Source organism: Spodoptera frugiperda, chromosome 6, assembly GCF_023101765.2.
Source record: "Spodoptera frugiperda isolate SF20-4 chromosome 6, AGI-APGP_CSIRO_Sfru_2.0, whole genome shotgun sequence".
In the NCBI taxonomy this organism is placed as follows: domain Eukaryota; kingdom Metazoa; phylum Arthropoda; class Insecta; order Lepidoptera; family Noctuidae; genus Spodoptera; species Spodoptera frugiperda.
The window spans coordinates 251,613-279,501 of record NC_064217.1 but is presented as its reverse complement, the minus strand read 5'-3'; the positions used below and the strand labels follow the sequence as shown (position 1 = coordinate 279,501).

The window sequence follows — 27,889 nt, the reverse complement described above, 5'->3', positions numbered from 1 at the left end:
GCAAACGAGCAGACTGGTCCACTGATGGTAAGCGATCAGCGCCACCCATGGACACCCGCACCCGCAGCACCACAGGAGTTACAGGTTAATAATAATAAGCTTAGACATAACTAATAAGTTAATATGTAAATAGAATATGCAATAGTCGCTCTTGTAGTCTGTGGAACGTTCCACTCTAAAGCCTTGTTCTAAAGGCTTTTTTACACGTTCCATAAATCGCATCGGTACAAGACAGTGAGTAATACAACCTTGTGACGCGACCACAGGTAAAGAGTAACGCCTACAAATTAACGCGAGTCCGCTCCGCCCACAGGAAAAAAAACTAGAGCCGCAAAAAAGAATTACCTATAGGTAACATGATTGTCTTTTCACATTGCGAACATTGTTCATCAAAGTCATTGGTAATATGCTCTAAGCAGTAACGTCCTGTGATGGTACCTAACAAACAATCGCACAAACACAACAAACATGTGCAGAGTTCACTGATTTCGGAAGTAAAAACAACAATACGGTGGCTTATACATTATTATGACAAAACTTTTTCAAATATAGTCGCTATAGGTACTTTAAACATCAAAGCTTTAAAACACGAATCTGGAGAATATTTCCAACTTTACCAGCTTTATAATATTTACATAGTAAACACATCAGTTCGAAGAGGTAGCGAACGTGACCCCCGAATGTAATATGAGCAATTAAAAACGTTTACGTACATAAGTACCGTCTGTATAGTCAGTGGTCAATAATTGCGTTTGGTCAGCACAGTGTTGCAGGATAAGCGAGTATCGCCTCCCACTCGAGCAAGCGGCGCGCGCGCAACGCCTCACTCCGATCACAGGTCCGAGTGGCGTGGCCGCACCGCCGCCGTGCGAACTGCTACCAGTCAGTGAAGTGCTAGTACAGTGTGGACTTTCAGTTGTGATATTGTGATACTCAGGTGGGTTTACGAATCATCGGCCATACAGATACATAATTAGTGCTTTAATTACATGGTGCTTTCAGTAAAAGTGATCGATGCTTACGTCTCTAATACCCTACGTCGCAATTCGAGATCCTCGTATTCAGTTTCTATGTTTCCGAAGAGTTTCAATCGGACTATGATTTAAACAATGGAATACTTGCATTATAGTAAGGATTTGATTGTCACATTACCTTGCCCCTCAAGTGAAGTCAGAATATCTGCATATGATGTGTCTAGACGACAAATTAAAAATGCTCACGATGATATTTTCGAGTTCGAGGCGCTATGCCGTCTGCGAGTATTTTTTAATTTGACACGAGGAGAGAAGTCTACACAAGACTGGTTAGACAGAAAGCATTCTAATAACTGTCTAATAAGATATCTAAGAACCTCCTCTTTCTTTAAGTCGGTAAATAACTAACAACAAGGCGGCAACAGTTATCCAGGTGTGGTGTAGGTTTCTACATTTTACACAATTCGTCACTATGACTCTCTACCTAACTAAGCTAAGGACAAACTGAGTTGAAGGTAATCGAAGTGAATCGGAATGACAATCCTTTCTATCGTGAGTACTTGCTTACTGTTATCAAAACTCAATATTGTCGATGTACACATTTTATGTACTGAACGATCTGTTCAGTATATATGGAATAATTGGTTGGTGACCGTGACACACTGTTTAACTGCACAAAACATATGTGGGTGTAAACACAGAAAAGAGATCATCACATATGCTGGCTGTCCAAGCCCTCAACAAGGTCGGCAGGGGTGACGTCATCATTATTACGATGACGCAGGACATGTGGGTCGGTAAACCTATAGCGGGAAGCTGTGCCTTATAAGCTGTAATTGATTAAGTGGTAGGATAAACGCGAGGAACACACTACAGTAATGCCAGCGAAATGGACGCATCCGGCGATAGTATAAAAATACATGTTTTAAAGTACACGCAAACATAGTACGTGTTGTAATTACATCCTTTTCGCAACGGTAAAGGGTTGCATTTTGAATGCAAATTGATTCTTAATGATTCAGCGGAAGGAATAGGGATGATCTTCGTTGAAAAGCGAGACAATTGGCCATTTAAGCTGCAGAATGCATCGTCAATCGTATGGTGTAGGTTTACAAACGTTCGTTAAGTAGGGCTACTTCGCGAAACTCAAAAGCTAGTTTTCTTTAGAAGGATAGGAGCTAATTTATGTAGAATCAATGGAAGTTATCCTTTGATTCTTTTCTTGTTACGTACTATTTAAAATAATCACAACTTTCGCTATCAAAGATAGAACCCCCATGTTAAAGAAAATGATTGAATATGAATAGAGACCAATGAGGTGAGAGACAAGCTATGACCTCAAACTGACCTCTGTACTTCTATTAAACCAGTGACAAGTAGGTAAGTACTCATTGGAAAGTCATAGACAGAGGGCGCTACTTAAAAACTGGGCTAATATTATAAATAAACACAATACTTGAGAAAAATAAACAATTAAACATGATGGAGTCTAGCCACGTAATCTAAAAACTGTTGGATTATTTACGGGCTATTCGATTCACCGCGATTTATCAAAATCCATTTTGCCGTTGTAGAATCCCATCACAAATTAATGGATGTTTTGTATAACGAATGTGTACGACAAATGTTGCGTGTTCCAACCTGGTAAGGTCAGCAGACCGGTTTCTTTTATATTTATCTGCCAGTGAAAATACCTATTTTAATTTTATATAGAAACAGAATTTATATTCTTAGTATAATTTAGGAAGTACCCATCTGTGTACACAAATATCTACGTAGGTGGTTAATGTCTGTAGCCTTCGCGTAAGTGCAAGCAATCAGTTGACAAAGCTACATCGCAATCGATTGAATTGAACGGTATGGCAACGCATAAAATACTAATAAACACACATTAATTAAGAGCCTTATTCGAAGAATTAAATCTGGTATGTTTATTTATTCGCTGGACAGTTATTTTGACGCAGGGGACATGTTATTTCTGGGCCAAATTATAATATGGCGAACTTGACCGGTCATCAGGCATAAACATTGATGCAATCGTTGACTAATAATGACGACAACCTCGCCCACAAAACTTACCACATTACCATATACAGAACAAGTTCATAACATATATATATAGACAATCAGCTTATTTAAATTCAAATGGATGCAGTAGGTAAAGCGCTTCCGATACCGAAGCCAAGAAACGGTACCACCATATATGCAATCTATTTACAATAGAAATTAATTTATAAAACGAGTGACACTGTTTGCTAAAGACAAATAAAGCTTTGAATATATGGAAGTGTGAATACAGAGGACTTATTAGAGCCAGTACCTGTATCGGTAAAGTAGGTTGTCTAAGTAACGCGTTGCTTATTCGTTTAAATAACGCGTTGTCTCTTTTCTCAGCAATCTATTGATTTTTGTAACCAAACACTACGTAGAAGAGAAAAGGTTCCTTAAATAAAGTACCTACAAGAACGGTAGATAAGTAAATAGGAAACACAACATTAAGGCCCGACATTATACTCGTAGGTACTTACATTGCCTTTGTGACCACAATTGACACAACGAAATGTAATTTGAGCAGACATAAAAAGGCTCATTATACTGAATAATAGGTAGCGCAAGTCAGGTGAGAATGGCATTTAATTAATGATGTAAGAAAAAGTGCACAGTTAAACTACAACAGAAAAAATAACTTCAGATTTAAATATGTAAGAAAACCAATATCTTACCTACAGTTTCTCAGTTATTATTTAGATTTTAATTTAGACACATTAAAATCATAACTTGTGCCACAAAACTGCACAGATATATTACATGATTAAAACGAAATGATATCGAATTTCTAATCGCAAAAAAGGGGAAATGAAACCGTTGTTAAAATAAAACAAAGCTATGAAAAAAGTCTATCAGCTAACCATGGCGGGCAACAAGCGGAAAGCATTCAAGTCAAGTGCGAAGCTGGGATCTAAGTAAAAACATAATCGTCGGACATTCGTCGAACCGCTTCACTGGTCGGAAATAGAAATGTAAAATGATCTTATATTGCACTTGAGAGGGTCATAAATGGTAGGTACCACACGCTGATTTAATAACCATCGACCGATTTAACATCGCCAATTCCATACGCCCTTAACTCAAAATAAATCCAATCGGTTCGGTTAACAGCAAATTCCTTGGCTTCAGTTCGGTACTTAGTAAATTTTCCACCTTTTATGTCATTTGTATTAGAATTGTGGATAAAGACGTGAGGAAGAAAGCGAGGCGAACAGCAACGTCTTGTTTTTAGGGCAAAGCAAATTAGACACAAAGTTGACAAAAAGCGTCGTTCAACCGACCGTCTCGCCTGTTGAAACGCGCGTCCAAATTGAAATGTTATGTGCGGAACGGAAGACTTTTTACTATTTAGTTGGTCGAGTACCGGATGTGTGGTAATACTGACATTACTGCTGATTCTCTACACTTATTTTGACCACATATCTGTGGGAGCATCGACACCACGATACGCATCATCTTCCTGTCATGAATCCACGAGAGAATTGGTCACGTTTCATCCGTAAGCAATCTTTATGGTGATGCATACTTGAGATTGTGTACGGACACTTACAATTTCTTCGTATGTTCAACCTGAGTCAAATCTACGTAATAAAAGAAAACAAGTTCTTGATGATATTAGATGAAATTCATTAAAGAGTTTAACGGACCGTTACCGCGATGAGAGCAATCTGGTATTTCACAAACTTGTTTATTTGGTACTTTAGTTTCATAACAAAGACAAAATTTTTAACTAAATCATCGAGGTTATCTACAAGTAGGAATTTAATATTCCGCATTCCTTGGCTCATTTTATTTTAATTTTGTTATGACTGAATCATAATTCGTAATCCACAATAACGCACTTTATTGATACACCGTCAATACAAAGGCTCGTACAACGTTTATGGCGAAGCGCATGCGCAGGTCAGGGCAGTTGCATCACGGACAGGGCAGACAGGTTGCAGATATGAATGCACTGAGTTTTTATACATAGTATGTATGTCATTACCAGCATTGTAAAATTAATGAATCACTTGGCTATAAATAGAATCACCATCTTCCTGTCATACATTTCATCACTAAACATTACGTCGACTGTAATAATTTAATTTTAAAGCTTTAATTAAAGTTGGGTGGAATTAAAATGAAGCCTAATATAGGCAACAAATACGAATTTAATATTTCTATGAATATTATATTTGGTGTGGGTGGAAAATTAATGTTTATTAAATTAAATGTGTTTCATTTCTTATATGGTGCCCCGCCACTAAACCGCAGTGTACGTAACTCGTAGATATTAACTCCGCCATAACACCATTAGATATATAAAGTGTATTAATATTGGATCACGTAGTCGATTTAGTTCGCTGTTCAATTTGAAAGTTTTAGTTAATCCATTGCTCGTCATTTCCTCTGCAAGTACACCTTATGTAAGTCTATTTATAATTTCACTTATTACTATTGCTTACTGTCATTTAACATTAATCTATTTTTAATGTGAATTTCATTTTTGAAAAAAAAAAGGTACAGCTTAGCAAAAAAGAGTATGGATAAATATTGGGGTCGCTAGTATCGCTTTAAGCAACACCAGTTGTTAATTTTAATGAAATCTGTAAAAATGCCTAGCTGACAAAAAATATATCGTGGTGCAATGCAAGACACTTCGATTTTTAGTTCAAGTTGACACCGCATCAGACTCTTTTTTGTCAAGCCGTATAAACATTATACCCTGAGAAATGGAAATGTAAACATATCATTCAATTCTTAAGTACAAGAATTTTTAATAAATAAAAACAAACAACACCTAAAACGCAGGTAGTGTAAACAGCTACAGATACGTGGTCTCTATTCACAAACTTTTTAATAAAACAGTAATTTCTCGTTATTGTATAAAAAGGCGTGTCCAGCAATTAGACCGGAGCGTTGGTGAGCTGCCGCTGCATGGGTGGACCACTGGCCACTGGGCACCGTGCAACGGTAGCGTGCAGATAAAACGTGTAACTAAACCGATATAGTTGAGAAACAACGGATACGCCTAATTGTCAGCACCATTAGAGGGAACTTTTTATACGTTAGAATAATTCGTTGATGACGTGTCAGTCATTTTGTAACAACTACTTTTACTTAATGAGATAAAAGTTAAACTATTCGGTAGGTAGGTAATTATGTCAGATTTCGTCTATACAACATGTAGAGTAGACTTTAAAACACATGCGTAGTGGTAATTTAACCCGTTTCATATGCATGTGTATGTAAGATAATAAAACGTTGATTTGATCATGTAAACAAACAAAGATATAAATATAATAATTAAGCATCAAACATTTCTTTGAGTTCAATCGTGGGAAAAAATCTGTTTCTCGTTAGCCATACCGCCGCGGACGACTGCAAACCGTTAGCGTCGGCAAACTTTACGAGCGTATGAGTTTGTATCCCACATTCACACAGAGGTGGATTTAACTTAGAGAGCGCCTTAGGCAAGGCGGCCTAGCTAATTTTTCTAGCGCCACTCCATAGCCATAGGCATGCCATGTTTTGTTTTGTGAATTTATTAAAAACCTGTACATCCGTAAGTCACCTAAGGCACCTGTCTTGCACATGCTTATAAAATCACATTTTAAATTCTCATGTATTTACAAATATTTGTGTAAACTATAGATACATGTCACTTGTTTATTTAGCGTGTGAAATAAATGGTTTTCTTTCTTTCTTTCCATACCAAGCACAAAAGGGCATTCGGCTATTGATAATTGAAATGGAACGATATACGTCGATGTATGACCTCAATACACCGCTTACATTAGCACAAGAATCACTCTGACATTTAACACAAATAATCTCCAATCTCCATATGCAAACCGTCCGATGGGGGCTACTGATACATAAATGTGAGTTATTTCTTATTGACGCCGACTCTGACTCAAGTCTTACAAATATAGAAGTGATAATTCATACCAATACATGGGTATGGGCACCTACTATTATAGAATAATATTCAACTATTATTTCCTTCAAACTTTTAATAAATCGTAGCTAACCCGCCTAATTGGTGGCCGAGTTTGTTCGCATCTATTAATTAAAAGACAGGAAATGAGTGGACCCGTATTTACTAACCAATTTAACGTTAAGACTATGGAGTGTTTACTACTAACGTGTAGGTATAGTACTGGGTACAATAATATGGCCAGTCTTATCATTTTGTTCACAAAGCTCAATTTCATTAACCACAGTGATTAAGTCAGTGACTAATTGAATCAAAACACGTAATTTTGTACTAATATTGATTCATGACACATAAAATTTGCTGTTTAAATTAATTGTGATTTAATACTAACTAAAAAAAATATAATAATGTGAATATTGTTATCAAAATAAGGTACAAAATTGTTTCTTTACAAATATAAATTCAAAACGATTAAAAGGAAAATAATTAAGAATTACTTAATAAACTGATTTTACTCGTGTCTAATATTACTAATATTATAAATGCGAAAGTTTGTATGTTTGTTTGTTTGATATTCGTTCACGTCAAAACGGCTGAAAGGATTGATATGAAATTTTGTACAGGGGAGATTATAGTCTCGAACGCGGGCTGGCAGAAGCTGGTAATTAAATAAGTCGTTAGTTTACACTTCGAGGGTCTATTCACTATGATTTCCTAATGCTAAATGTAGAGTGGAAGTGAAACGCAATTAAAGTATAAACAATAAGAAAGGTCACTGGTACTTGGTGTCGGGGGACACGCCTTCGGCTATTTTTGATTTTCATAAACGATAAATGCCAAGGCTTTTGGAAGGGTGTACTTGTGTTTTGACAAATAGATGTAAAGGGCACGACGGAAGAAATACCTAATGTCTTTTATATATGTAGAGTTCAGGGCTGACTTGCCCGGATTGCCTGAAGATAATATCGAGGAATTCTTGCCCATAATCATGAAAGGCGGCCATCGTTACTTCGTTGCCGACCCTATCGTTTCATCAATCATTTTATTCTGAAGGCAAAAGTGCGGTCTGCACTACAGACCTCGCTTTTGATCTGCCAGATTATAATCTCAAATCGAGAACACGGATTACGTTAGTCCACGCACTTATCAAGATGTTAATCCTGTGTTATCATCCTTAATATCACATACTTTTCTATTTATTCATTCTTGCTTAGCAATTCGCAATGTCCAGCTACCGAGGCAAACGTACGATGTTAAAAAAACGAAAATAGATTAATGATTTAACATATTCTAAACAAAATTGTGTATCGGACGGCAGGCCGGGCATTTGTCGACCAATCAATAGCGCAGAGCCATCGGCTATTCGGCTCATGAACAGGTGATCCCGATGTGGAACACAATAGCTGGGCTCGTGTGCCGGAGCGACGCGTGATATATTGTACACTGTATGTGGTACAGCGTAGCCGAACATGTGGACTATCTCATAGCGATGGCTGTTCCGATGGACGCACACTGCTATTGTTTGCCGAATACGCTTTGTTAGTTTCATCTTTATTTTAGACGTGCACTCAGCCAAATTATTCCGTTACAAAAACTCGCCGCTAACAACTTACACTGCAAGATATATAGAATTAAATGTCTATTGTTACACTAAAGAGTTTACGTTCTGCATAACCGTTTTCCCATTTTACTACAAATACAACGCTTGAATGTTATAACACAAAACATTCTATTTACATTGTTTATTATTGTGCTATGGTAATGCTTCGGAATTCATAAAACATAGATTTATATATACCTACAACGTTTTTAAAGTAGGTATACAGAAGCGATGGCCACTAATAGGATTATAATATGAGCAATGCCCAAGGCGGGATTTAGTCGTGGTGTATTCAGAACAAATCTGAAGATAAATATTGTCGTAAGCAGTGAGACAAGCATAACAAATACAGCCGTTACTTAGAGCCTCTTTGTATCTCTTTGTCACGATTTATACATCAAATGGAAAAATGGTGCGCGGATTAAGTTCTCAATAAAAATATACGATTCACGAAACACAAACAACGCTATCAGACTAGTGTGTGTGTATAAGACGAATAAATAAGCTAACGTGCGGGTACTTAGTATGCAAATTGTGAAACAACAAAGCATACAAAGTACTGTATTCGAACTTCAAACAATTGTACGGCAATAAAATTCACAAATTGGGAACTTTACATCATTCGGACATGTGCTTCCAAAATTGCTGCCTCTGTCTTGCTCATAAAGTGCTTTTTAGAACAGCAATAATGGTGTTTTACAATTAAGTATAACATAATAGACAGCGCAAATCAATCCAATTACTGGATGGTAGAAGCACGAGCACGGCGCACGCGCGCCGCATTAATTTTATGGTTGTGAGAGAAATTTGGAATAATTGCCCTTTCATTACGATTGCCAGTTAGGTAAACACGACTACATACGCTATAAGTAGCTCATTTAAAACTATGACAGGCAACTCACTAGGTACTGTTCTAGTTGTGAGATACCTACCGGGGATGCTATTGGTTAAGTGCGTAAAAGTGCTCATATTTGTACGATAGTGTAGTTGTGAGTGCATTTAAAAACACACCACTCACAGAACCGAATTAGCAATTTGTGGATAACACTAACAATTCCTAGGTTTGGAAACTCATCTTGTGACAAATTACGTTGCGACTCCTACGCAAACCTTTGGTCAAAAAGTTGGAACAAACATAATAAGTGATTAACCGTCGTGTTCGACGTGCATTCTAAAAATAGGGCACGACTAACAATTAACTCACATAGATTGATTTATACGTTTATAGTTAACGGAACATGCGGACGATTATCACGTTTTCACAAAAGAGTGTGTCGGAGCATTTAGCATGGTTAATCAAATAACCGCGCGATTTAAACGTATCTTGATTCATTTACACTTCGCCGTGTTTGGAAAGCTTTATAGGATAGGAGTACACGAAAGTCCGCCAGATGTTCCACTGCCGATACATTTCAATTAAAACAATTGCCCTTAACTACTAGTTTTGGAGTACTACACACGAGTTTCATAACAATTCACTTCAATGAGAAAATTGCTAGTATTTGTTGTGATCACTAATATAAACGATCATTTTACGTTTCAGATGCCAGAGTAGCGAGCGCCATGTCGCGGGACACGTACGAGATGAAGCCGAAGCTGTCTCGAGGCAGTTCCCTCTTCGGCACGGATCCTCAAGTGCAGTTGAGGACAGCCCTGTTGGCCAATGATTTTGCAACTTTTAAAAAACTCGTCAGTTACGGTACCGTGGACCTCGAGCATGTGTATCAATACCCGGATTACAAAACAGTTCTGGAGATAGCAGTGTCCGAACCGAACAAACAAAATTTCGTCAAGCTTCTACTGCAACATGAAGTGGAGGTCAATAAAGTGAATGAAACACACACCATGGCTCCCATACACTTCGCGGTTGAAAACGCAAACATCGAAGCATTGCGGCTACTGCTGGAGGACGACAGGATCGACGTGAATATCAAGAGTAAAGGTAATAACACGGCCTTACTATTGGCCATCAAGGGCATTGAGGATCTGGATGACGACCGAGAACGTGACTTGACTACCTACGAAGAAATGGTCGAGCTGTTGCTGAAGGCGGGTTGCAGTGCTAATAGTCCCGATTCGCATGGTGTAACTCCGGTGCATTCTGCTGCTAAACAAGGTCTCGGACGAGTGGTTTCTTTAATATTGGACTATTCTAAAGAACCTGTTGACTTAGATTCGTACAAAGATAGGACAGGAAGGACAGCGCGTTATTATCTCGAACAAGCATTCCCTCATTTGGTGGCCCAGTTCGAAACTCCGGAAGTAGAAGAAATTAATGTCGACAAATTATTTTCGTATCTTAATAGAAAAGAAGAAGATAATTTTGTCCGTGATTTTACAAAACTAGTTAAGAAAAATGAGCATCGCACAGCATTGGCAGCTAACAACGGAAGTAACACAATGCTGCAGTTGGCTACTGAGTCGGGAATGTATAGAGCAGTTGGGACGCTGCTCCTCTCTGGAGCAGATCCAAACGCTACATGTTCTGGTAACACCAGAAGGCCTATAGGCATAGCTTGCCAACATGGCCATTATAAAATCCTTAAGATGTTTATCGACAACGAATCAACTTTATTCGATCCAGTGAATGGAGAATCTCTCCTACAAATAGCTGTGAAAGGTATGCGATCTTATTCCGATACACCAAAAGAAAACTTTAATGAGTGTCTAAAACTATTATTGACAGACGTTAAAGTTAATATAAACATCAATCATCCCGATATTAAAGACAACACAGCATTGCACTACGCTGCTAGGAACGGTGATCAAGAAACAGTTTTAGAGCTGTTGAGAAATGGAGCCTGCGTGGGCTTGCGGAACGTATTCAATGAACCACCCCTGGCAGACATTAACGCCAAAACATTAGAAACATATTTGGACGAATGTGTTACGACCAATGACCAACGACCGAGCGACGACGATTACGAGATACATATGAAATATAGTTTTCTTGTTTATCCCAACAATTCGCTGGAAAACGAGATTTGCAAGGTGCCTCTAATGGATAATTCTAGTACTAACGAGAAAGAGTTGGATTGCCTCTTAGCGCCTGAAACAGATGCTTTGCTATACATGACAAGGAACGAAGATCTGCGCCCACTACTAAAACATCCAGTTATCACTAGTTTCTTATATCTAAAATGGCAAAGAATAAGTTGCCTGTTCTACGCCAATATAACGTTCTACTCAATTTTTTGGTTGTGCTTGATCCTGTACATAATGTTCGGATACGTAGAGAAGAAGCAACCGAACCGATCCTTGGAAGCGTTAAATGTGATCACTCACATTGTGGCAATAATTGGTTTGATACTGTTAATATTTCGGGAACTGTTCCAACTACTTGTGGCGCCGACACGATATTTACAAAGTTTGGAGAATTGGATGGAAATAGTTCTGATATTTGTGACCGCACTTGTAGTAGGGAACGACGCAGCAGCCGAGTCTACTAAACAACAATTGTCCTCAGTGGCTATACTGCTATCATCCGCCGAGCTAGTTCTGCTGATTGGTCAGTTCCCTACTCTATCGACGAATATAGTTATGTTGAAAACAGTGTCATGGAACTTCTTCAAATTTCTGCTCTGGTATTGTATCTTGATAATAGCTTTTGCTTTGAGCTTTTACACATTATTCCGCCATGAACCGGAAGACGAGGACCAGAAAGCGCCGAATCCAAATAGTACAGGAAAGGAGGAGGAAGAAGAAGAGGATTTCTTCGAGGATCCAGGGAGGTCGTTGTTCAAGACGATAGTCATGTTGACGGGAGAATTCGACGCCGGATCTATTAAATTCAGTACATTCCCAGTAACGAGTCACTTTATATTTATTGTATTTGTGTTTATGATCCCAATTGTATTATTTAATTTACTCAACGGTTTAGCTGTAAGCGATACTCAAGAAATCAGAGCCGACGCCGAACTAGTGGGGCACATTTCTCGGGTTAAACTAATATCGTACTTTGAGAGCGTACTCATCGGCAGCGCTAAGTCCTACGGCAAGCCCAGCACTTGCTGGTCGTGGATGCCGGCCAGCTTCAGTAGTCTAAACATCATAAAGCCTAAAATGTTTTGCATGAAACCGTTCGCTAAACGAATTAGTTTATTCCCACACTTTTTACCAAAATACCGGATTCTTGTGAAACCGAACCAGGACAACAAGATCGAGATCCCTCACGCGGAGCCGCTGAAGTATGGCGACGATTCTGAAGACATCGAGAGCGGCGGGGGAGGCTGCTGCTTCGAACGTTGTCAGAATTACAGACTCGACCCGAAAATTGTGAAGAACGCTAAACTGGTTGTGAGTAAGAAAACGCACATTACGGAATTTGACGAAATTAAAAATAGAATAGAAGATCTTGAGTTGACTCTGAAGAAGGTTCTACAAGCTGTACAGTCTTCTCACAAGTGATAATGTTACAATGCGATTTTTGTATTTCTTTTATAATATTATTAATTCTTTTTAACAAATATTTATAAGACATGTCTGGACGATTATATAATGTTTTAACGTTTTAACTTCGTATAATTTTATTTCTATGTATAGATATACCTATATTTGAAAGAATTTCGATTGGTTTTGAATGTTATTTTCGACCTAATCTTTATTAGTCTTTGGTCTATCGTAAACGGAGATGGCATTAAAATAAATATTTCGTGCTTACCTCAAGACGAGTAAATTGATGACTTTGATGAGTTCGTCTGCGACGGGGTAGCAGGGGCCCCGTAGATGTCGCAGTGCGGGCCGCAGGCGCGGGGCCCAGTGCCAGTGGGCCAGGCCCCCGGCGCGGGCCCCGGCCTGCAGCAGGCGCCCGAGCTGCAGCAGTAGTCCGTGCAGGTGGTTGGCCTTCGTCTGCTCGTGCTGCACCAGCTCTAGGGTGGACTCTAGGTGCGGGATGTACCTGACGAGTTGTTTACCGTTGTACACAATATTACGATACATTCATCTACACCATGCTTTCTTGAAGGGACAGATACATACAAATGAAGGATAGGTACTTTATTTTTTGCGGGATAGGAGGCAGACGAGAATATGGGTCCTGAAATTGGTGAGTGATCAGTACCGTAGACGTTGGTCAAAGCGTGTAAAATATTTGTAGTGGCAATACTTACATGTCGGGCGATATGAGCGGCACGATGGCCTTGGCGGCCAACTGGCGCGTCTTGAGCACCGAGCTACCGGCGCACGACATCACGTGCGGGACGAACGCCACCAACTACACATACACCCACATGGTCCATCACAGGGTTACTTGCTATTGAGTCACTACCTCGCAGGGCCGTATAATTACTAAACTGAGTATCATCAGAATTTGTTAAATGGATATTATATTTATGGTTCGAGTGGATCCGATGCGTATGCTAAGACGTGCACGTATCCTCGATTGTATCAATCTAAACTTGTATATACAAAAGTAGTCTCTAAACATCGGTAATAAGGAATATATTTAAAGAGGGTGGCACACCAGTGTCCTGCCAAGCATTGGTCATTTCAGAAAGGGACATTGGTTGCGTAGTGTAGACGCGCGTGTCAGTGTAGTTCCATATATTATACGCAATGGTACGTACGCATCTACGCATACTCGTGGGGGATTTCTGAATTATTGCTCACCAGGTGGCGCTATTATGGACTTCTCATTCTTCGTCTAGTAAGGCATTAGCTAGTGTCACACCATTAGATGTTCAATTTTTGACAGCTACAGTGATTGGACAAAATTACTTCTTGTTAGATTAGCTAAATCTGTTGAGGACCTATTATTCATCTGGTGTTCAGTGTAGTGGTGAGTATAAGAGTGGTGAGTACCTTAAGGTTGGAGACGGTCCCCTCGAGCGAGGACGGGTAGAGGCGGGCCAGCAGCAGTAGCACGGGGTACAGGGAGGGCCGCACCACTGTACTGTCCGCCGCACTCGACGCCTCCTGCAGCTTCTCCTGCAACGGTTTGCTTTATGAGATAGCCGGCACATTACCAGATAGTTGACTTGATTGTAAAATCGGTACTACTTATTTACATTGTTCACTCGCAACATTACAAGTGCGTGCAAGTTTTGGGGGTTAGGAATCAGATAGTTTAATTAATTTAACTTCAAAATGTTATTTTGTAATATATTGGAAATCAATAATAAGTATTTACCAGCATGAAGTCGTAGACCTGTGGGTAGCGCAGGAAGAAGATCCGTCCGGTCATCGTGGTCCGCTGCACGCCGAACACTCGCTGCACCAGTGCACTCAGTAACAGGGTCGACGAGTTACGCTCCTGTACGAGAGGGGGGAGGGGTAAAGTATATATACAGAAAGGGGATCAGCTCGAAGCAGGCGTCTGAACAGGGTGGTTTTTAGTTACGAGAACACATTTAAAAAAGTAGGTATGCCAAGATAAGTAAAAATAGAATTTGGCACTTTTGAAATGTGAAAATAGATTTGTTTGTAAGTCTGTCTGTCAGTGTGGCTCGGCAGCTAGGTGGTGGTTCCTACGCGCAGTATGTATGTATAGTTACGGGCCAGGAGCGCGCGTCGAAGGCCCGCAGCGCGGCGCAGAGCACGTCCTGCAGCAGCGGCGCGGCGCGCGCGCCCAGCGCCGCGTGCCGGACCAGCGCGCGCAGCACGTGCAGCGCGTGCGTGCGGCCCGCGGGACAGGACCCGCCCACCAGCTGCAGCAGCTGCCGCAGCACGTGGTGCAGCCAGGCGTCGTGCTCCTGCACCGCCACCTCCGTCGTCACCAGCGCCTGCACACACAACGCCACTTCAACATCCATCAACCAGTAGTCGTTGCGCGTGGTATCCGTTTCACCACCTCCAGAAATTCTCAGCACTCCTTGTCACTTTGTCACCCTGACCACTACCACGATAATCACAAACGGCGGAACTACCGAAGACTAGGAGGCCTAATTTTATCTGTAGAGTTCCACAGTGGAATTTGCCAATAATCGCCACGCTTGACGGACGGGTTGGCACCGGCAATTTTTATAGTAAGCTGCTGCCCATTCCTTAGTGTCTAGTCGCAGATGTAGGACGTACCCAGAGAATCCAGCTCATCTCATCTCATCAATAAACCACTATTACATCAGGAACTATTTTTTTATTTCTTTTTTGATCTCAAACCACTGAAAACGCTTAAGTTGTTTAAATAATAAAATTCCGGGATTTTCCCACATAGATTCCGCCCCCGTGAGATTCTGAGAAAATATGATCTTATATAATGAATAAAATGCTCCACTACGGCCCCTATTCGTTTTCATTACCGTCACTTTCAGAGTATTTCCTAGAACTTTTCAAGCGGGATTAGTACTTCTAGAGATTCAAGCGCGTTCAAACTACAAACTTTGCAGTTTTATTTATGAAGTAGAAGAATAGATTAGTATTGAAAATAAAAAACTATGTGAAGCAGTATAGAACGGGTACCGACCTGTATGATGAAGGGTATCCCAGCGCTCCTCCTGGTGGGCGGCGTGGTGGCGGCGGCCATGGAGCCCAGCAGGCGCTGCAGCCAGCGCCGCGGCAGACCGTGCAGCGCCGCAGCCCGGCAGCGCCACAGTCTGCCACATACAGCTTCAACATGTGCCATGTAATACTCACACAAAACTCTACTTAAAACCGCTTGCACTGTGTTCTACACAACGTAAGCGTTACCGTAGGTCTTCATAAGCCATTTGGTCAATAACAAGAACGTGAAAAAGATGATGGTACACCTTCAGAAATAGAACAGCAGCATAAGGCAGAGTTGAAGAGGACTGCAGGGACCGAGGTTCCAACCGAGGCTCCAGCTCCAAGCAGGAGTAGGAACATGGTGGTTTTCAGACAGTGAGAATTTTCACTCCCTCTCGTCTCACCCACTGGAGGAGAGATTTGATGTATTCCCCCTTGAAAGAAAGTAGTACCTGTCGAGTAGCATGGTGAACCCGACGTAGGCCTGCTCGAAGGCCCCGCGGTGCTGCGTGTCCCCCAGCAGCGCCGTGTAGTGCTCCCCCACAGTCCGCAACTGCTCCGCGGTCACCGACCCCGCGCCTGACGCACACTCTTCCCGGATAGTAAGTCGCGCGCATATCTCGCCCAGTAGTAGCGACACCTGCGGGAAAACAAACACGGTTTTTTTTTATGGACCACGCCGTAAACGAGCTGACGTATCACCTGATGGTAAGCAATGGCCGCCGCCCGCCGCCCCATGGATACTTGAAATAACAGAGGTGTTACAAGTGCGTTGCCGGCCTTTTGGGAGTTAGGAATTTAAGGATTGCTGAGCAGCACACCAACGAAACGCAACGCAAGCGTTGTTTCACATCGGTTTCCTGTAACGCCATGGTATCACTCCGGTCGAACCGGCCCATTCGTGCGGAAGCATGGCTCTCCCAAACTTAATTTTTTTTGCCATAGGGCGGTAAACAGGCAGACGGATCACTTGATGGTAAACTATTGGCGATGCATTTCTTCTCCAAATGTTAAGATTGGAGCAAACAGTAGACCTCCTTTCACCGGTCTGCTCAAGCCTTTGTAATAAAAGCTATACAGTTTTATGACTTGCCTAATGTTTATTCCAGTGGTTCCCAACTGGTAATCCGTGGACCATCATTGTTTCGCAGAAGATAACATATAGTCCGCGAAATAAGAAAGATACACAAGACAACGCCTAATAAAAATAGCATGGTTAAAGCTCAAATAAAATATATGTCTACAACTGAGAGGATCAACTGATTTCAATAAACAAAATGTCATTATTTTTACGAGAACAAACCTCACGACTCTGGAGAAAAATCTAAAACGAATAGTAATAATAGTGGTATTTGGCCTAACAAAAATGTCAAAAACTGATCCTTGAAAAACAAAAGGTTGGGAACCCATGGTGTATTCTATTATACCTAGTACAGTTGTCATATGTTTTTGTGATACCTTTAGCCGACTACACGTACCTCTTTAACCGACCGCCAGGCGCAGAGCAGCACCATCTGCGCCGTCACCTGCCGCCCGTCCTCCAGGGTCACGTTACTGCATGGGGGGAGGGGGGACACTAGTTACATACACTGCGCGGCAACGATATTGCATCTTTGGGAAGATACAATTTTGTGGGATATTACGATAATTTTGTACAAAACTGTTTTCTTTGTAAATCTTTCTATGAGTCGGGGAAAGTGCTCGACGCGGTATCTTAGCCGATTTTCCCTTTCCAAAAATGCAATAAGTACCTATATTTTACTAGCGTGCATTGTAGGTACAGTACTAAATGTATAAATGCTCAATGAATTCAAAATTTTATTTTTTATAACAGAAATGCGAATTAAATTCGAAGGCAGTTTCGAAAGTCAACCAAAAAAATATGGAGCATTTAATTAAAAATATGTAATAAAAATAAAGTGGTGATGAAGCTTGATTATCTTTTAGTTATTGCGTATTTAGTACTAGCTACTTCCGCGCGGTTTCACCCGCTCTGCTTGGCTCCTATTAGTCATAGCGTGATGTTTTATAGCCTACAGCCTTCGTCGATTAATGCACTATTCAACACAAAACGAATTATTCAAATCGGACCAGTAGTTCGGGAGATTAGCGCGTTCAAACAAACAAACAATTAAACAAACTCTTCGGCTGTATAATATTAGTATAGATTGTAATGTGTGTCACCCAGAGTTCCCATGGTCAGAGATCTGCACGGTCATGTCCATGGGCAGATGTCCCTCGGGCGAGGAGTTGTTGACGACGCACGCCACGGCCGCGTTCACTTCCATGCACGTGTCAATTATTTCCGCTATCAAAGCCGTCCATTGCTCGTCCTGAGATATCGCCCTGGATCAGACAGACAGACAGTACTTATTATTATACTAAGTTATACCTGCCTCATCGGCCGAGTATTCACAAGTGCGCCTGCCGTGCAAGGGGTCTCGTTAAGTTCAATCCCTCGATCAAACGTGGTATTACTAGAATTTCATCGCTTTTATAGCAGTTCTCAATTATTTTTTCGTTGAATTTATATCATAATTGGAGAAAAGTGGATAATACATTCTTGTACTGTTTGTTGGGTGTCACTTATAGGTTGGTGTTGAAAACCAAAATGTCGGTAAATGTCACCTATCTTAGTTTAGGGGTTACTTAAAATTTAAGAGGGTTGGGTGTAAACCGCTAGGCCTCTAGTACTTACTCAGGGTCGACTTTGACCAGCACGGACTTGATGCAGTGCAGCAGGCCGTACATGGGCGCGCGGGCCGCGCCGCGCACGATGCTGCGCGCGCACTCACTCAGCTGCGCACGCGCACGGCCCAGCAGGACCCGCGACAGGTGGAATATTACTGCGCACGCACTGTAATACAAGCATAATAGTAGGCTTAGTACGAGTTTGTTTTACGAATCGTAACGAAAGCGCGTTTTGTGCTCTTATTGGTTGGTTCATTCGCGCCGGCCAGTTAGAGCGCCGAACGCGCTTTCGTAAATCCGTGTCGTAAAGGTAAGAAAATAGAAAAAAGCATATTGATTTTGACTTTTTAAAGTAACATTAAAATTTTAGAGTCCTTTCAATTGTTGTGATAGTAGTTTAAAATATCGATTGAATTGTCTATAAAATAAAGCTCACTGCTCACATTATACATATCTTTATATATATAATTCTTCTGTACGTGTGTATGTCACTGAACTCCTCTTAAACGACTAGACGGATTTTGATGAAACTTTTTGTGTGTGTTCAAGAGGATCTGAGAATGGTATCATATCACTACTATTTTAGTAAATTCAAATATAAAGAGTTTACACCATAAAATCTGTACTTATAAGCTTAAAATTTCAAATTAAAGACGTCAAGACAGGACAATTTCGGGTCCGCTAGGTATCACTACTATTTTAGTCCAAATATAAAGAGTTTATAAAATCTGTAAGGTAAAAACAATTTCAGCTATAGGCTATAAAACGTCACACTTCGGCCAATAGGAGCCAAGCAGCGAGTAAAACTGCGCAGGAGTTGCCAGTCGATTATATGATTAAAGTACAGCGTCCACCTGTGTTCCCCCTGCAGTATGGCCCCAGGCAGGCGGGTCCTCAGCAGTTCCAGCTTGTAACCAGCCGACACGCAGTCTGTCGGCTTCAGCGACGACGCTTGGCGGATTATGTCCTCTAAGTCCAAGCTGATAGAGTAGTCTTTCCTCTGAAACAACGTCCATTTGTTCTTTAAGTGATTCCATTATACTGGTATAATTATAAAATCTATACTAATACGGATTTCAACATCAGTTTTATTTCTTTAATGAAAGTTACAAGCTCATGAATGTGTTAACTAGTTCATTAAAGTTAGTCAAACATGTATAACGGCCTGTATATCAACATACTTTTTTCTTTTTTAAATTTTCAACTTTATTGTTGGGACATAAAGTCGATAATCAAATAAAAAAATACAGATTGTAGTAGGTTAACCTGCTAGTTACTGTGTACATAATTACATTAAATATTATAATTAACGGATCACTTATCTAATCACGGAACATGTTGTAATTAATTAAAAATGTCATAAAACAATGCGATAAAATATATGAACATACCCCGCGTGGGGAACACTGAGATCAATCTGTGTATGTTAGCTATGAAGGCCTAGTATAAAACTCTTTGAAAACAAGTGAATTATAGTAATCAGACGTGAATCAAAGGACGTCCTTTAAAACATGGGTTACTTAGTGTTGCAATAAAAATATACCTTAAAACAAGAAGAATTTAGAAAGAATTTACAATGGCGGGCGGCGAGAACTCGGAAGTAATACAGTATTTGTCGGCGGCCGTGTCTGTAGTGTGTGCGGTGACCGCACTGGTCGTGTACGGGACCCACCCCCGCTGGAGACGGAGGCACTACCTCCACGCCGAGCAATCGCTGTGTCGCTGCGGGGCCGCGCTCTGCGTCCTACTCCTGTACATCATCACTGAGGAAGCAATCCAACACTGGATCGTCGCCTTCTACCTAATCCTAGTCCTCACTACAGTATGGGGCACCTTCCATTCAGTCCTACTCGGCTACGTACACATAGTCCTATCTTCCCCGACACTTACCAACGAAGAATCTCTAGTACTGAAATCATGGACGCAAATGACAGCAATATCTTGCGGCATACTGTACAACGTCAAATATGTACTGAGTTTAAACATGATGGATACTGAAACGGTGGCTGCCATTACGTTAATGGGCATTGAGACTGGAAGCTTAGTGCTATTGACTAGAACGTTCAAAGAAGCGTCACATGTATGTCGTGTCAACATAGTGTTGCTGTATTTTGTGAATTTCTTAGGCATTTGTTGTGACTTCTTGTTGATATTGTACGGTGGGGTGTGTATCTACAGCCTGAGTTACCAGAAGGTGAACGACCTCCTGTTGGTAGTGTACACGGGGTGCATGTTGGTGCAGTCTGTGTTGGTCATGTACTGCAACAACCAGCTGCACTGGGAGAAGTGTGCGCCGCGGGCAGAGGTTATACACATGTAAAGCGTTTATAGAATAAATAAGTTTTGAATAAGAATACGTTTTTTTTTTATTGTCCTTGTTAGTATTGGCTCTAAAACTTTATATCTAAACACGATAGCACACTTCTGTCTGATTTAAAACATTGAATACGTGTTTGGTGCAGATAATAAAGTAAAGTGGCTTTGATAGGTTATTCTCCAAATATACATAGACTACACGGTTAGCGTGGTGGCTGGGAACCAACTGCCGCGCTACCTGTAGCGGTGTGTGATGTATGTCAACTTGAATGTCTGTAAACGCACCCAAGACACAGAACAAAATCCTAGTGTGGGACAACGTTTAAAAAAATCCCTGCAAAGTTTTGCACCGTACATTTACAAACTCAGATACATCACACCACACCACATCCACATAAATGACATAAACATTGTAACTGGTTCCATAAATACATGTTAGTTAGTTAGTTAGTTAGTTAGTTAGTTAGTCAGTACCTACCGTGAGTAGTTCCTTGGGACAGCTGCCGAGGACGTCGAGTGCGAGTCCCTTGTTGTTCTCGTAGCTGTCCTCCAGGTGCAGCAGGAGCTTCTCCACGTACTCCGCCTCCCAGCTCCTGGGACACCAACGTTAAACTTAATAGCTTATATCGTATTATTTGTGTTGCAAGATTTATTTAATTACTTAGATATCTATATCTCTATATACTCATAATCTTTATTCCGGTAACTCAAAATCAAAGTTGTTAAAATACAAATATAATTTGTACAAAATATTCATGAACATTGCCAGATAGAAAATTCTTAAAGATTTTTCAAACGAACAGACGGCTCACCAGATAGTAAGCAATCTGTACCGCCCATAGACAAGCGAAACACCAGAGGAGTTGTAATTCGTTTGCCGATCTTTTATGAATTTGGCGTTAGACATAAATTATCCAATCAGGGTTCTCGATAGTCCTGTTAGTAACTTGATTCTGGAAGAAAATAGTATATTACTGTGATATTTACTTGTGGTATCCTTCCAAGGAGATCTGCTCGCACCACGCCAGTACCTGCAGCGCCACGAACCGGCGACTGTAGTTGGCACCCGGGACGAGACTGGCGAAACATTGTCGCCGCAGCTCCTCCGCGAACTGCAAGTAGTTGGCCACCTCCGCGGATACACCTTCCACGTGCATCTGGCGCCGAAGTACCTTGTAGCTGTCTTCTAGGCGTTTTATGACCTGTAATAAACATTATATTGCTTAGAGAAAAGCTATTTAATTGAAATCTGTTTTTTATGAAAGCGCCATCTAGTGAGCGAAATAGCAAAAATTTCTAAGCCTCCGAGACCGTGACGCACTAGAAACTTTTCTGGTGTTGCGGGTGTCCATGGGCAGTGCCGATTACATACCATCCGCCTTGTATCATACAAAATATCTTCGTTAAGAGGTCTTTGAATCGAGTTTGCATTACGAAAAATCTACTTTATTTTTTAAAGAACGGTAAGTATTATATTCTTTATACCTTGATCATATTGGAGAGTATGAGTTGCCTGAAGTTGGGTTGCTGTACATTACAGTTGTACCGCAGGAAGTACAGTACATGCTGCAGTTCCCCGGCCCGCAGGGGCTCCGTGCTGCGGGGGCACTGCGACACCACCGACAGGGACAGGATGCGCGTCTGCGGACAACATTTACTGCAGACTATTACTGAATTACTACCAATATCTACATACATATCGTCACGCCTTTAATCCCCGAAGGGGTAGGCAGAGGTGCACATCATGACACGTAATGCCACTGTAAGTCCCATGTAATAGGGGGGTAAGCCTATTGCCATATACCGGACACATTTACAAACTCCAGGCTACAACTAAGATATTTTGGAAATACCGAAAAACGCCCAGTAATTATTCGCCCGACCCGGGAATCGGACCCAGTCGCACTTGCAACCACACGGCCAACGAGGCAGTCAACTACTAATATCTATTTATTGGTAAATCTTTTTAAATGTGTTAGATACCTACCTCATCCACGGCGTCTACAGCAGCCCGCTTGAGTAAATCGTAGCTGATGAGTCCCCGCCACGTGTGGGGCTCTGCCCCCGTCTCGCGGGGCTCGGCCCCCGCGGCGCCCAGCCCCCGCGCCACCCGCACCAACATGAGCACACACTTGAGTTCCTGCGCAGACGCCGCTGCACGAGCAGACTTGATGTACGATAGCCTGCAACACGTTCATATATATTATCAGAACATTTACTTTCATAAATTCTTACTATTTGTAGTGTAGGTACTGGTGGTCGGTGTTCTCTAATTCCTGGACACACGCTGCTATATGTTTGCTTCTATTCTCAGATACTGTCGTGCGCCATGCACTATTTTTTCGATTATGTACCCTGGTATATACATTTACGTAAATTTTCTATAAAGATCATATACATTTTAACATAATACCATTCAATAAAGCAATATTTTATAGCCACAAATTAAAACAAACAGAAAATAGTACAAAAATGAAAACCATGTTTAACTCTTGAGTAACGCCACACTCACAAGTCCTGCAGCAACTGTTCCCGCTTGGTACATGCCCGCACGAGTAGTTTCTCCAGCACGGCGAGTTCCCCCGCGTCTTCACTGGTCCGTGCAGCGAGCAAGCACGGCTGCACTAACTCCGTGCTTATTAGTGCAGTGTCGCACTCCGAACACAACTTGTCTAACATCGCCTCTAGAGCTGTGCTCGCCTGTGAATGTTTAAAACACCAATAGGTATTGTTACTGGGATATAAATGTAGTTATTTATTAACTTAAGAAACCTAAGTCGTCAGAAAAGTTTTTAAAGGTATACTCCGACAATGCCTAAATCTTACAAATTTTTTGCTGTAAGCATTGTCGTTGTGTGAATATTTGGAATTTTAACGAATCGTGTTATTGGATAACTTGTTTGAAGTTCCACGCTGTCTTTAATATTTTTATGGAATATGGTCGGAAAACGGTGCCACCGGGGATACTCGTAACATGAGTGTTGCACCCGTAACATGGCTTTTTGGGGCATTTGGGATTGGGGATGCGTTTACCGTGTTCCTTAGCGCGGAGTCCCTGAGCGCGGCGACGAGTGGTTGGGGCGGCAGCAGGTGTAGCAGCGCGGCCGGCGCCAGCTGCAGCGCCGCGCTCCACGCGCACACGTAGTAACTCTTGCGGGTACGGTCCAGGCGGGACATGGCGGTACACAGGGCCGACAGGGCTGCTCCACAGCCTGACATACGGACATAAACATTTTAGCTGTGTGGCAATGGCTGATTAGAATACATTTCGTCACTGTACCTACTTTTCCGTCGACTAACAGACTAGTGACAAATGACAGAAGTCGCATATAGAAGATCGACGATCAAAAATCAACGGAAGCCGGCATACATCGCACATATGAAGTTGACATGCGAGTAAACATGGATAGAAAATCCCAACGCACAATAGTTGGGCAGAAAGCCTGCCAGACATGATCACCTCGCCCGGTCGGAAGGTTTCTTCTTTTCTTAGGGATATTGACTCTCTGTTTCTTAAAACATTGCACAGAGACAAGACGACATGGTAGCGTTCGCATAAAAATTTCATTAATTTGCTTGTTAACTATAAAGACTATAGCACACCCATTGTCCAGAACAGAAATATCACGGGCTATTGATGATACTCATTTTAATGGCAGATTAAAGAGTAAGAGAGTATGCTATGGAGGCTAAAGAAGTATATAATTATAATCTTAATACCACGTTTGGCGTCCATATAGGCGCAGTACTTGACGACGGCGCCCAACATCTGCGCGGTGAGGTGCCTGACGCTGTCCATGTGGTGCTCCAGGTGGCCCCACGCGAACCGAAGCAGGGACTCCACTAGGGATAGCCCCACCACATTGTCGCCACTGTCGTCACTATCGCGTTTGTCGCCACTTTCATGACTGTTGGGTAGCTGTAATAGGAGCTTGCTGATTTGCAGCAGGGTACGGGCCACGCCCAGGATGATGGCTGACTCTGAGGAACTGTAACAAAGATGACATGTGTCTTTATAGTAATACTTTACATTTGTTGTTGGACAGTCCATTGTTTAAAAACTTAAAAAACTTTAATGTATAATATGCTATTTTTTCAAAGGCAAATACCATTATAAAATTCCCAATAAAATCATTAATTGACAACAAACCTTTCCCCAATCTCGAGTATCCTGTCAGTAAGTACAAGGATAGCGACTCCATCATCCGCGCTCCGAGTGAGGAGTTGGTCAGCCAGTACCACGGTGGGCACGGCGGAGTACAGGCTCAGCCGACCTGCTTCCAACTCCATCAGCTTGCTCAGGTCACTGCTTGCACTGCTCGAGTTTAGTACCTGGAAAAATTATAAGCAAACATATTCATAAAGATTTATACACACAGTTACATGTATTTTTTTTAATAACCTCGGAAGGTATAGATATTAGAAGTCGATCCGATGTTATTTCTGCACGGTTGGTGCAGTAACTGTGGGACCAGCTGGAGTGCAACATGTCGCGGTTTCAAGATTTGGTTTCTGCACGAAACAAATCTTTGTGTGTTGCACAATTTTTTATTCAGAAACTGGCTTTTTTTTTTAAGGGAGGAAAATCATCCAATGACTTTTCTCGCCTTGGGCGAGGCGAGAGGGAGTGTCAGACTCTTACTGACTAAAAACCACCCCGTTCCTTCTCCTGCCTTTCGAGCCGGAGCCCCGGTAAACCCGCTAGGTTGTCCGCAGCTCCGGATTAGGCATCAGCCCTACTGGGCCCCATCTGTGGTGGTCTGATGGCTCTTTGAGGCGCGCGCGGAACGCGACGCGCCGCACGCACGGGTCTGGTTCTGTTCGGGCGGTGAGCTACCCTTGCTCGCCGTCCGCAGGCCCGCACTTACGGTGGCCGGAGATCATCGCGCGATCCCCAACGCTCGGAGTGTCTCTCGTGACGGCTGGGGCGTGAGGAGATTCGTTCCATCACGCGCCCCGCCACCTCCTTAGGTAGCATGACTCAGAAACTGGCTATAAAGTTTATGTAGTTTATTTGTAAACGCATTCACGACATAAGGAGAAAATCCTAGATTTCAAACTAAGCATAACTAGTAATTCAGATTTAAAGCAATACTCACTTGTATCCAACTGTCAGTTCCTTTCTCCGTAACATGCATGGTCAAGTACAATATCCCACCAACCGACTTTGTGTCCATAGGAACATCATCGTCATACATCAGCTCATGGATATTCAACCTTATGTCGTCGAACATAAGGATCAATTTACTTAAACTATCATCTGTACTCTTCTGAATGCTATGTAGAAGTAATCGCAATGTCAGATGACACAGGTTGAATATTTCGTTCTTTTCTGTTGGGGATAATGTGTTCTGCTCTCTGAAAATTATCATTAAAAGTATTTTAGATCATCAAATTCTGGCTACGTTTTAGTGTTTGTCTCGAAAAATAACTATTATAAATTTATAAAAAAACAGATTATACATAATTATAATTAAATTAAATATTTAAAAATGTATAAATCAAGTATTGAAAACAAATAAAGGGACACTAATGTTCCCTACACTTTTTATGATAGAAAAATGAATAATATAGGTATTTAGTAAAATTTAAAATCATTTACTTGACAGTTTGTTTGAATCTATGGTTTCTGAAGACACAGTTGCCATTAAAAAAATATATAAATTTATTATTATGTGAAATTTATGTTTGTATAAGGAGTCTACATGATTATACCTGAGAGTAGTAACACAGCACTGCAAGCAATGTTTCAAGTACTCTGCTAGAGTGACGTCCACACTCCGCAGAGCCACTACACCGGGCGGAAAGTTCTCAATGCTCAACATCAGCTTGCCCACAGTGTCCACACACTGCTTGTAGTCTGATGGGTTCTCCGATATGTGTGAAAGCACCTGAGAAGCCAGCTCATCAGAAAATGGTTGCTGTAACCTGCCATTTTTAATTATGTGCCTGTAAAAGAATTAAACTTTATAAGACTCTATTTGTTTGTATAGTCACACATACTATAAATGTGAAAATTTGTTTATTCTGATATTTGTCTGTTAACCACCCTTAAACTATTGAATGGATTTTGATGAAATTTGGTTTACACACAGGGTATGGTATGAGCTGACTTGGTATGATAGTTGGATACTTTATATCCCTTAGGAATGCGGGCCTGGGCGCAGGCAGAAGCTAGTATACAATAAGTTAAGTAATTGGCATACATTTTATATGGTAATTATGGTGGGAATACCATTTTTTTAAGTTTTACATTAATTATGTTATAGGTAAACAGCTGTAATTTATAAGAAGTCAAGAGTATATACATATTTTTGTAATACTAATAGGCAGTAAAACCAATTTACCTTGATATAAAACACTTTATAGGATGTTTAGCCTCAGCATGGAAAAAAATGGCAACCAAAAACTTTAACACAACATTATCAAATCCTTCCTTGCTTGCTTCTATTATATTTTTTAATATTACTAATTGGTCGTCCGTACTCGTTGATTCCATAAATGCCTGAATTTCTTCAGTTGATTCAGCTGAAATGAATAAATTGTATTGTTCAGAAACATAAAGTTTCACACACATTTGTAGTGATAATATTCACAAAATGTAAGAAATTATTTAATCTGTACATAGGTACATTATCCCCTGTTATACTAAGACTCCTAGAAGAATAAAATACATTAACATATTACCTGCATTTTCAAATAACGTATGTGGAATCTGAATAGGCGAAAATGCAATTGAATTCTTAGATTTTCCACCTCCGCCACGATTGATTCTTAAACCTAATCCGTTCATTGTTACTATAGATATAAAAATAAATAGAAAATGTAGTATTTTCTGTAATAAATAATGAAAAATAATCTGTGTATTGCAATGTTTACACCAGACAATATGTTTTTATAACCTCAAACAAGTTTTAG

The 27,889-nt window shown here is 41.0% G+C and overlaps 2 protein-coding genes across 2 annotated transcripts in view; one reads left to right on the top strand and one right to left on the bottom strand.

The window, feature by feature from the left end:
- The window catches only part of LOC118267903 (thyroid adenoma-associated protein homolog), a 31,562-nt gene extending 3,673 nt beyond the window's left edge, over nt 1-27,889 (bottom strand). Inside the window, exons 1-23 of the mRNA XM_050694523.1 lie at nt 27,659-27,889; nt 27,319-27,499; nt 26,687-26,920; nt 26,071-26,329; nt 25,122-25,303; nt 24,695-24,960; nt 24,005-24,183; nt 23,484-23,671; nt 22,959-23,154; nt 22,457-22,612; nt 21,959-22,173; nt 21,450-21,564; nt 19,510-19,655; nt 18,663-18,821; nt 18,149-18,310; nt 17,443-17,518; nt 16,417-16,604; nt 15,945-16,074; nt 15,037-15,264; nt 14,673-14,795; nt 14,345-14,470; nt 13,654-13,757; nt 13,206-13,442 (exon numbers count right to left, since the gene is read on the bottom strand). Coding sequence (XP_050550480.1) covers nt 13,206-13,442; nt 13,654-13,757; nt 14,345-14,470; nt 14,673-14,795; nt 15,037-15,264; nt 15,945-16,074; nt 16,417-16,604; nt 17,443-17,518; nt 18,149-18,310; nt 18,663-18,821; nt 19,510-19,655; nt 21,450-21,564; nt 21,959-22,173; nt 22,457-22,612; nt 22,959-23,154; nt 23,484-23,671; nt 24,005-24,183; nt 24,695-24,960; nt 25,122-25,303; nt 26,071-26,329; nt 26,687-26,920; nt 27,319-27,499; nt 27,659-27,764 — 3,956 coding nt within the window. The 5' untranslated portion in view covers nt 27,765-27,889. The remainder of the gene's footprint in view (nt 1-13,205; nt 13,443-13,653; nt 13,758-14,344; nt 14,471-14,672; nt 14,796-15,036; nt 15,265-15,944; nt 16,075-16,416; nt 16,605-17,442; nt 17,519-18,148; nt 18,311-18,662; nt 18,822-19,509; nt 19,656-21,449; nt 21,565-21,958; nt 22,174-22,456; nt 22,613-22,958; nt 23,155-23,483; nt 23,672-24,004; nt 24,184-24,694; nt 24,961-25,121; nt 25,304-26,070; nt 26,330-26,686; nt 26,921-27,318; nt 27,500-27,658) is intronic.
- Nucleotides 756-13,059, top strand: LOC118267414 (transient receptor potential cation channel protein painless). Its single transcript, XM_035581389.2, has 2 exons — nt 756-937; nt 10,089-13,059. Exon 2 carries the CDS (start codon nt 10,109-10,111, stop codon nt 12,950-12,952), a length of 2,844 nt encoding a protein of 947 aa, XP_035437282.2. The 5' UTR covers nt 756-937; nt 10,089-10,108; the 3' UTR covers nt 12,953-13,059.